General features: G+C 33.9%; 1 protein-coding gene across 1 annotated transcript; it reads right to left on the bottom strand.

Moving 5' to 3' along the window:
* Positions 1-328: 328 nt before the first annotated feature.
* Positions 329-10,399, bottom strand: LOC115452865 (connectin). The gene is made up of 2 exons (XM_030181481.1): positions 9,352-10,399; positions 329-738 (listed from the first exon to the last, which is right to left on the bottom strand). Exons 1-2 carry the CDS (start codon positions 10,397-10,399, stop codon positions 329-331), a joined length of 1,458 nt encoding a protein of 485 aa, XP_030037341.1.
* Positions 10,400-10,898: the final 499 nt, after the last annotated feature.

Raw genomic sequence — 10,898 nt, forward strand, 5'->3', positions numbered from 1 at the left:
CCGCAATATTTCTACGTTACATAAAGTAAATTCAGCGAAAGTGTCCTAGATAATTTTAAGCTGGCGGGCTTACCAAGCTCTCATTCGGAGTATCTCCCAAATCACGCATCCACTTAATCCCAACAGGATTTTCCCTTACAAACAATTTGCGTTTAAATTCTATGAGAATATGCCTTTATACAACAGAACATTTAATATTTAAAAATATACGGTTCCGACTAGATAAATTTTGTAATCTACATTAAGAACATCTTCGATTGAATATTTACACGGATTACGCTAATTAACATCTAGTATCACAAACATTTTTTTATCAAACACGTGAAATTTAGAACAACAACAATGTAACAGCTATGGGAATTAAACTAGATGCAGCGTTGCAAGCGCCGGAGAATGCTTTCAATCTTATTTCATTTTGCACCGGGTGGCCGTAAGACTCCTCTATAGATTGTATGAGTTCCTTCGGGCACGGCAGCGCCTCTAGCGGGATATCCACGAGTTTGATAGCTTTGCTGGCTTTAGGTTTCTTTTCAACATAATCATCGCCTTTATCGTAATACTCATAATTATCGTCGGCCAAAACATTGTCCTCGTCTGTGACATCATTTTCGGGGCGTCGGTCGTTCGGGTCTGTGACACATGATATTTTTTCAAGGGCGTGCTTGAGAGTGTTGTCTCGGGTCCCGTTGCGTAAAACATATATCCACGAGAGGCGGCAGTTACAGTTGAGAGGGTTACCTGGAATGAGAGTGCGAATTAGGTTTGTGTGGGCAGAAACACAACCCGTGTACTCGAGGGTTGGCTTTTTGTAACACGAAACTTTACGCGTTGTTTTGGTAATTAAATTAAATTGTTAATTCGTTGCGGCGCTGTTTTGGTGTTAATGGAACAATATTGGATTTGTTGTAATTATATTTTGATGAAATTTGTATTTTGCATCAAAAAATTTGACTCTAATTACTATCGTAAATGTTCGTTACGAATTAGATCTAAAACCTATACTTCGTAACTACGGTTTAAAATTTATTTCCCCTAAATTAAAATATAATAAACATAGTACCAATTAAAACATAAACAGAATCAAAGACCAAGAAACAAAAAAGCGACTGTTGACACTGCAAAATAACTACTTAACGAGAATGAAACAAATGAATTACCCAAACCACCAACACCATTGCAAATATGACAATGCGAGACACGTAGCCACGGTATCATACAAAGCTAATCCATTTTATTTGCATTCAACCCTCGTTGCGGATTATCAAAAAGTAGCCAACGTTGCAACCTGCCGCGAACAGATAGTCGGAACCGGTGCGAACCAAGAAAAATAGCATTTATCTAGACCCGGCACGTACTGAGCGCTTATTCGGAAGTCTGGATTGTATCGAAATATTTTACACTATTTATTTTTTTGGTCACGTTTTAAACCGCTGTTGTTTGGTAACAGATGCCTCGGTATCAGTTAAGATCCAAGTGGCACGAATATGATGCTGTAAGATAATACCTTTTTCTCGTAGTATTTTATAATGCATTTCATGGAATTGATAGTTAATGTCACACTTTTGAAATGATTTATAGCCTTTAATACATGTATTTATTATCGATTTGTTTGACTTTAATTAGAACTACCTATCACCTTGTAAAGCTCTCACTAACCAAATTTTATAATCAGTACAATATTAATCTTACAAAGGCTCAATTTAAATGTATGAAAAGAAGAGATATAATCATGCAACTTGAAGAAGTGATTTAAATTGAATGATTTAATTTGAATTGTTGTTATCATTAGGTAAGCATAATATTGTAGGCACAAATATCCACAAACACAAAGATGAGATCAATAATGACGTGGGAGCAAAAACTCAAAATAAATTTAACGTTTACGAAAACGTTTCAGACTATAAAGTTTAAACGTAATATTAAATGCTTATTAGTATAAAACCTCAGTGGATTAAAGTACGTTCAATAAATTAAGACGTTGAAGGTTATGCAGCGTGGATTCTTCGCTTCAATAACTTTAAGTGTATTGGATGTTTGAATAAGCTTTTGATGTCCTGACGTAAAATTAAGGGCAAACAAAGGTGAACTGTCGAGTTAGTCTCATGTTTATAACACACTTCTTTTTAATAATCTTAATTTCCAGACTGCGAAGATTCGCTAAAATCCAAAAAGTTTAAGATAGTCTAATTATAATAATAAGCTTATTATGTCGAATTATGTTTTGAAAAGAATCTAAAATTTGCAATTTCATCTAAAGCTTGTTAGACATACGGCTTTTTGTCTAATTTGATGTCTGCAGACATTTTAGAAATTATAAAATAAGTTTTTGACATTTTTATTTACAAAATTGTGTAATGTGGGACATGGTTCCATTTCTTTGGTACGCATATAATATATGAAACAAAAATAATAATGAAAAACTGTAATTTACGATATGAATCCATAATCTAGCGCGATAGTTTTTTCTGAAACATTTCTATCGCAAATAATTTGTAATTCTTAATGAGAAATAAAGTTTTCTAAACCTGAAATAATTTCATGGAATAATAAATCACATAATACACAGTTCAAGTATTATATTTCAAAATATTCTTATTGCAATATCCCTTCTCAAAACTATTATTACAATCAAACTATAATTTACATCCAAGGCGGCAGTGAATCACATTTTGACATTGCAGAATGCCAGTTGAGCCCAACAGAATCCGTAATAAGTCGGCTGACAGCCAACTCAGCTAGAGAATTTGGGCTCATCTTCCATTTCTTTAGTTTGTTAAGATATGTTCAAGTTTCGTCGCATTTACTTCCTAAATTTAATTGGGGAAATTAATCCACTCTCTTACTGTTTCAGTTTGAAATTCGGTTGCAAGTGAATTTAACACTATTAGTGCAGTTGTGAAGTGCACAAATTTTGCTTCGTGTACAACTTTTTGTATAGAGAATTTGGAGAGTTCAGTCAGTTTGCAGATCCAAAGCTAGTTATTTTTCTTATGTTCCTGCATATTATATGCGCTGTATTAAATAACATTTTATTTTGTTGGAATTCAAAAGCAAATAATAAAGATTGCAATTCCACATAACAAAGATTTGATACCGTCATTGCTCGAAGCATTGTTTGAAATTCATTAAATTCTTAAAACAGTTGTTGAGAACAAATTGTGTTATCGACAATCTATTACATTGTAATACAGAAGCTTAGAACCATCTAGAACAGTCGATAAAATCAAACCACTTAAACGGTAGTTTTCTGTTGCAAGCTTCCACGAACTAAATTTGCATGGAATGTTAATTAAAAGTTAGCATAGCCACAAGCATCCGGGAGTGAAGTGCTGATAAATACCTACCTTTCTAAACTAAATAACGGAAATTCATTGAAAAGTATTTAATTAATTCATTATTATAATTGTATTCATAGAAAACTAGATGTTGGCTCTTGAAAAATCTTTGACTTTACGAAAGTCCCTAAAACAATCTACGACGCCAGCAATGCCATCTATTTCAAAATCAGATTTAAAAAATCTATTTTGTTCCATGGGAGCAAATTACTGGGAAAAAATGTAGTCGATTTGTTAAACAACGCCATCAACCAGTGTACTAAATTCCATTGAAATCCTTTTATTTGTTTCTACATTTGCTTCTACGTAACGTACAAACACCCAAACATTTTTGCAAACTTTCGCATTTACAATGTAAGTAAGAAGTAAGATAATACTTTACATCTTTATAGATCGTTTCAAAGTCATGTCAGTATCAAGGTCGGTATCAGTTTTTAATATTGGGTTTATTTAAAAGATTTTATCAATTTACTGCTTCTATTAATCAATTAAGGCAATTAGGAGCTACGATGATGTTTTGAGTATTTAGCTAATTTGTTAATAACTGGCAACTTGTATATATTATGTTTGTGAACTAATTTCTATCAAAGTGATTTCATCTTTAATGTTACATGGGTAAGATTGAAAGTTTTTGCACCTGTGAAGTCTGCCGGTAAAGTAAACCTAAAGAACTGACAGCTCATTAAAATCTGCTTGAAAACGTAGTTTTAGCAAACATGTATTACACAAACGGACCACTAATCCGCATAGGCATAGCGTGATAGGCATGACGCCACACACAAGGCTCTGTCAACAGAGATAAAACACGCGTATTATAAAAAATAAAACACGGACAAGCGTACCGTGCGATATTTAACAAACAAACTTACTTCATATTTCAAGACGCAGCGCGAGGCGTAAAGGTAATTTTTCAAAACGCACAACTCCTGAATAATCAAATGCGAATCGTATCTGAAACAGAACACGTGAACTAACGCGTGGGCGTGGAAATAAAAAGCGATTCCACGATGGATACGGCCGAATTTATCGAACCCCACACGAAATATAGGTGCAATCGGTGTATGTGCGAGTGATTTACGTACACACCGTCTTACATAAAAGGATTATTATACACGAATGTTTCCTCACGATATATGAGCATCGTTTACAACTGCCGAATCCTTGACGGCGCGAAGAGCTTTGCACACATTGTTACCAATTGTTTACACGATACGAAATTTGCTTCGAATGTCTTTTATAGGTTTGGCAAACGTCTTGGATTCGTGGGTTGCCGTTTCACTTGTGCTAAGTATCAGAATGACTACGAAAACTCAGGTGTGATATCGGATTGCTAGAATATTTGCATTGGCAATTTTATAGCTCGGAATAAGGCTATTAAGTTCGATCGTAAGTGGTTGCAATCAAATTTTATGTTTCTATCTTTATGTATATGTTGAATAAAATTGTTAACGTTTTCTGAGGTTCGCTTTCCGCCCGATTGTTGCTTGTTAAGGAATTGTATTTTGTAAACGTGATTCGATTTCGTATTTCGTAGCGTTTTCGCTTCACTTAGTATTTGAGGTTATTTTTGTTATTATCATAGTTTTCGGTTCTGATATTTCGACGGGAATAACTATATCGGTAAAATAGTTTCCATCTTTACACTTTTCCCTACTTTCTTTATTAAAATAGTCTCTATATATAAATCAAACGTTACCTAATCACATGTTCCCATATACATCCTTCATGATTTTACCCTCTTCTCCAAAATGAATGATTAAATACTCTTTCTAACATACGTTATGAATAGCATGCGCGTTATGATTATTTATTATCATCCGAAGCCCGTCGACCTCGGACACCATATTTTCTATTAGACGCCCAGTAAGCGAGTCCCTTACGAAATTAAATTGATAGTTTAACCTTACCTCAGCGTTTGGAGGTAAATTATGGCTTAAGATCGCAAGAGCTGAGATAAGCTGAATTTTTTGATGAAAAGTTACACAAGTTTTCTTTTAGAAGAGTAATAAGATTAATTAAGATTATACCTTTTTATTTTATGTGCATTATTAAAAACTTTTCATAAAATGCCATTCAGTTATTTATTTATAGTTCATATCTGTCAATATTAACATAATAGTCTTGCAGAATTTTGAACACGAACACATAATATGACCATTTGTCGTCCATTAATTATATCACCAACAATTTCACAAAAAACATTCCTAATAAGTTTTCAAATTCCAAAATAGAATGCCGAGCATTTAAATAATCCAAAACCTAAAATATCTAGCAAACATTCATACTGTCACAAATTACGTGGCAGTTTTTACGTAACCTTTGTTATCTGGTAACAAAACACCGGACGTCGGTTAACACAGTTAGCTTTGTTTTTCTCCTTTGCTGCATCCGGGCGTAAGACAAAGTTTGCGTTAACGTGGTCCCCATGCCAAGAGTTTACTTTGATCGTAAGATGGATGTGTAACCGCCAGGATTCTAAATTAGAAAGCGGTTTGTTCGTTTACATTAACTTGATTGAACTATACGTACTGATATTAGCTATTATTATAAATAGGATAATTTTGACATTACGTCAGTAAATGAACCACATAGTCGTCTTTATTACTGCTGGTATTGTGGAATGGATGGATATTAATTAATCCATGATTATTTTTCTGATTTTTTTAAAATTTTGTAGTTGAGTGCGAATATGGCGCATGAGAGTAAACTCTCAAAGTAATGGTGTTAGGGTTTGTGAAATTCAATTTACTTTGTATTGATATTTATTTTTGTCGAAATTATAAATTTTTATTTTAAATATATGATTTGAGTAACTTATTGTTAAATATAAATTTCAAGAAGAAAAGTATGTGGTTTGATGTGGTGACGCAATATCAAAATGACCCTGTCTAAACTATTAAGAAATAGAATATATAATAGATAATTAAGATGTCTTTAAATTAATTTAGATTTGTCTTTCCGTCTATGTGCATGTTTGTTCAGGTCTTGCGTGATTACGCGTAGACGTTCGAATTTCAGAAGTTTAAAGACACACAGTTTGACTAAGCCCCTGTAATTACTTCGGAAGAAAATATTTGTGTAGATTTGGAGATAGTTTCATCAATCACTAATATGGAGATCAATTTGAAATGGCTACTAGTGTATTCTAAAACTTTAGCTAAGGCTGTTCAAGTATTACGTAACGCAATTTGGGGGGTCTTGTAAAACGTTACTATGCATTACAGGGGCGGGAGCGTTATGTAACATTGTTTTTGTTTATTTTAAAACAATAACAAAGGTATTTTAGCGACTTTCCGGTATTTTGCGTAAAATAATTGTGAATATTAGAATTTTTTTTTGACTAGAGTTACATAACTTTTGCAGGCGGGGGGTCACAGAAAAATGTTACGGCGCGTTACATGGGAGGATAGGGGGGTCAAAAATCTTCAAAAATTGCGTTACGTAATACTTGAACAACCCCTAAGGTCAAAAGATCTCTGCTCTGATACTCTTGTGAGATATTCTAAACATTTATATTTATATAATATTTTTATTAAAGATGTAATAAAGCCTTGAAAATAGAAATTTGGATGAGAACAAAGTTACATAATAAAATAGTGAAAAAAGAGACAGTTTCATTACGTTTAATAAAAAGCCGAAAACAAAGTCTGCGCCAGTATTTGCATGTTAAAAAGGGTAAGATATTGAAATTTGATGTCCCCGTTATGGAAATAATATAAACGTTTTTAATATTCTAGCCACTGTTTCCAACTACGTCCCAATTACGTAAGGGTTAATTGAAGGAGAAAGCGAAGTCTACTAATTAAATATTAGAACGTGTTAATAAGTTAGGCTATGGTCATACTCATGTTATGTCTCAAGGTAAGAGACATCTGTTATTAATAGTAATTGTGGAGTGTAATAAATATAAATTGACTGTCCTGCTATCATGTGGACCACTGTAATTCCCAAAACCGCGCCAGCACTAGTATGCATATTACAGCACTGAGAGTTCAAGCTCGGCGAGTCTTAGAGAAACTAAGGAGTCTTTACCCGCAACGAAATAATTCTAATATTATAAAGAGGAAAACATTGTGAATTCGTTTGTTGGGGCTAATCTTTGGAATTATTAAACCGATTTTGTAAATTCTTGCACTAATACGAACATACATTACTCCTAAGTGAGTGCAGTGCAGGTGGAGCTGCGGGCAAAGGCTTGGCCAGTGCTATGAGTAAAGTAGGGAAAGGTATAATTGATATACATACGAGAATAACTAAAACATAATTTTGCCCCGTAGGACGTAAGTCGCAAACACATAAAACATAAAAATCTTCAAAACCACTGCCCTTTGATATCTGTCTTATAATAATATCTCGATACGTCTCAAAGAGAACACAAAAGCCTATGATCAAAAGGTATTTTATTTCACTTAGACAGATTTATAGGTACATTGATCCCTTCATTTCGTATAAATCCTTCATGCGTCATACTATCTATTTCGTATGAATTGATTTCATTATTGAATACTGCAGTGGTTGGACGGTTTCCGATATGGGAAGGGTTGGCGAGCTCAATTGTCTCTTTAGAATAACAATGAATCCTTCAATAGCTAGTTTTCTCTCCACCTTAATTTATTGTATAAACATAGGGGATTACGAATGGTAAAATTTCAGCAAAACACCTTAATTCATAATATTACGATAATTTTCATTAAGACATCAAAATAGATAAACGAATGTTAATAAAATGCTGCATCTTTACAGAGGAAAACCAAGTGACCTTTACTGAGACGAAAATAAATAAATTTATTCATCGATTAATTGAATTATTTGCCTGAATTACTTGTAAGTGGTTTCTGGAATAACAAGAATACGACGGCGCAAAACAGGATGCCTCTGATTCCGTACAAAGAGATTCTTTGAGTGTTTATCGGGTTTAAAATTGAAATAGCTCTCGCGTAAACCTTACCAAGCTTCATACAGACTAGGATCCTATGACGTCAGCAAATACAAGATTAAAGTCAAGATCGTTATTCGTGTTCGACTATGTACGAAATCAAGCCCTCTTTATAAAAGTGAAAAATGATTCGTTGTTATAATTATTTTCAAATCTCGAGAATGCTGTGAAACGTTATCAAAGAATAAAGTTTAAGAAGAACGTTTATGTTTCCACTTCATTTAGTCCTTTAAAAGATTAGACGAAGTGGGAGAGAAAAGTAACAAAACAAACTTATTGATTGACACCCACGCACTTTTTCCTCTATCTAACAAAAAAGAAAAAGGACCAAGACTCGTATAATGGCCACCATAGCACTCAACCTCTCTCGCCCCCTAATTAGTTGCTAAAACGCTCAGACCTCGGACAAAGAAAAATAAAAGGAGAAACGTCGACAATATGCTTACTAACTCCGAGTAAAATGAAGCCAAATTTTTAACTTAATAAAAACGACTAAATGTCTTTTTATGTTGGGGCTTAAACGAATTTTTCTCTAACAAGTTCATAAATTGGTTTGTGTGATATTTATTTAAATCAACTTCATTTTGGTCTAGACAGACTCGTACAGTTTGTTTAAAAAAAATCACGTCGACACAATGTGCATTTTAAACAGAGCTATAAAACGAAATCTACGGTATTTTAATCTTGATTGTGATTAATCTACCTGCGGGTCGGTTTGATTTCGGTACAATTTAGCGTTTTGTGAATATAATATATATTTTTTTTAAATGGAATGAAGAGATTTTGGATAATATTTGGATAACATCAGTTTTAAGAAATTTATAGTTATGGGTCATCAACTTTTTAAAATAAATATACACAAAACGTTTTTGACGATAAACGAAGCGAAAAGATACAAACTAAAATGTTAAAATACTTTAAATCGCGTTGCATTACTTGCTGTATCTATTGCCATTTACAGTTTGTGAGTACGTAAAACCATTCCAAAACTGTACACACTTCTATAAATAAAAATAATCTCCGACACGTCCAGTTAAGAAGTATTAAAGTCATAAATAATGTTAGGGAACTCCCACTCACCGTCCAAATAAACTGCAGTCGATGTTGATTTATCGTTCTCAACCACCGGCCGTACTGTCTCGTATGTTATGGTCTCGAGCATATTGTCCCTCAGATCTAATACCACTAAACTTCTCATATCTTCCAGAATGTCCTCATAAAATGTCGTCAAGCGATTTCCCGACAAAGTCAATTTTCTTAACTGCGTCAACCCACCGAATGCCCTCTCAGAAATATACTCTATCGCATTGTTATCAAGCATCAAGTCTTTCAAACCCCACAATTCGCTGAAAGCCAAATTTCCAATCATAGTCAATTTATTATGTCTCAGATTCAACCTTGAAAGATTCTCGAGACCTTCCAACATCTCCTTAGTTATGACCGTTATGTAATTGTAGTCCAATTTCAGTTCGATCAAATTATTCAGGTGTTTGAAACAACCTTCGTGGATCAAACTTATGTTATTGTTGGGTAAATGTAGAATGTGTAGGTTCGGTAAGTTGAAGAACACATCTCGCTTCAATTCAGATATTTGGTTGTCATCCAGACTCAGGTTCGAGAGCATCATCATTTGAGAGAACGAATGTTTATCCAATGTCGTTATTTTAGTTGATTTTAATATTATCTGTCTTAAAGTCGATGAGTTGGTGAAAGCGTAAGGTGGAATCCTTTTGATAGCTCCGAACTGTATAGTAAGGTGTTTAAGTTTGTCTAATCTTACTATGGCCTTTGCTGGTATGAATGTTAGGGCATCATCAGATCTGACATTGAACATGAGATGCTCGAGTTCACTTTGAGATGAGAAATTAGGCCAAATTGGATCATCTTCGGTGATGCCTCCACCAAAGACCCAGCAATCGGCCTTGACGGCCATTTTTGCTTTATTGTTATCACAGTAACAGTGCACTTTCGATCTCCTGTCTTCGATGTCACAAATATTAATAAACATAGGCACGTGAAAGTACCGCCGGTCTATTTTTGGCTTTGTATCATTTTTACTTTCGGTTACAGTTAGTTTAACGGTCATCAAAGAAGCTATGATAATCAGATATTTTAATATTTGTTCCATTGTGGTTTATCCGTTGTTATCTGAAACAAGAGAAACGTTATATTAGAATTTCAAATAGATATGTAAGATAAAATTCAGAGTATGTAGGTGTCATTGCGGTCGAATTCTAAACACATGGCGACGTTCTCACAGTTTTATTAAACTCACAAAATTTCCTTTGACAGTTAACTACTTCAACAGTAACACATTCTGTAGAAATATTTTCCATTTCTCGCTAAACATAAATCTACCAGAGAATGTACGTGGCTATATAAATTTGGCAGTAGGATAAACGTCTGTCGCTCGTAATATAAGACTTGACGTTTGAGCCGATACGAATTGGTGAAAATATATTTTATGTTCACATTATTTATTCACAGTTTGATCATCGCATGATGTGTTTCAATCAGTTAAGTGTTACATTAATCAACAGTAATCCAGCAATAGCATGCGAGCTGTGCGGTTGTGCCCTAATTTACTAAAAGTTAAAGCCTAAAGTCTAGCTCAGAAAACCGGGTCT

The sequence above is a fragment of the Manduca sexta genome, chromosome 11, assembly GCF_014839805.1.
Source record: "Manduca sexta isolate Smith_Timp_Sample1 chromosome 11, JHU_Msex_v1.0, whole genome shotgun sequence".
In the NCBI taxonomy this organism is placed as follows: Eukaryota; Metazoa; Arthropoda; class Insecta; order Lepidoptera; family Sphingidae; genus Manduca; species Manduca sexta.

Excerpts from the sequence above, each read along its gene's own strand:
- LOC115452865 (XM_030181481.1), bottom strand. The coding sequence starts at position 10,399 with ATGGAACAAATATTAAAATATCTGATTATCATAGCTTCTTTGATGACC. Across the intron at positions 739-9,351 it reads GACTGCAGTTTATTTGGACG|GTAACCCTCTCAACTGTAAC; the intron begins GTGAGTGGGAGT and ends CTCTCATTCCAG.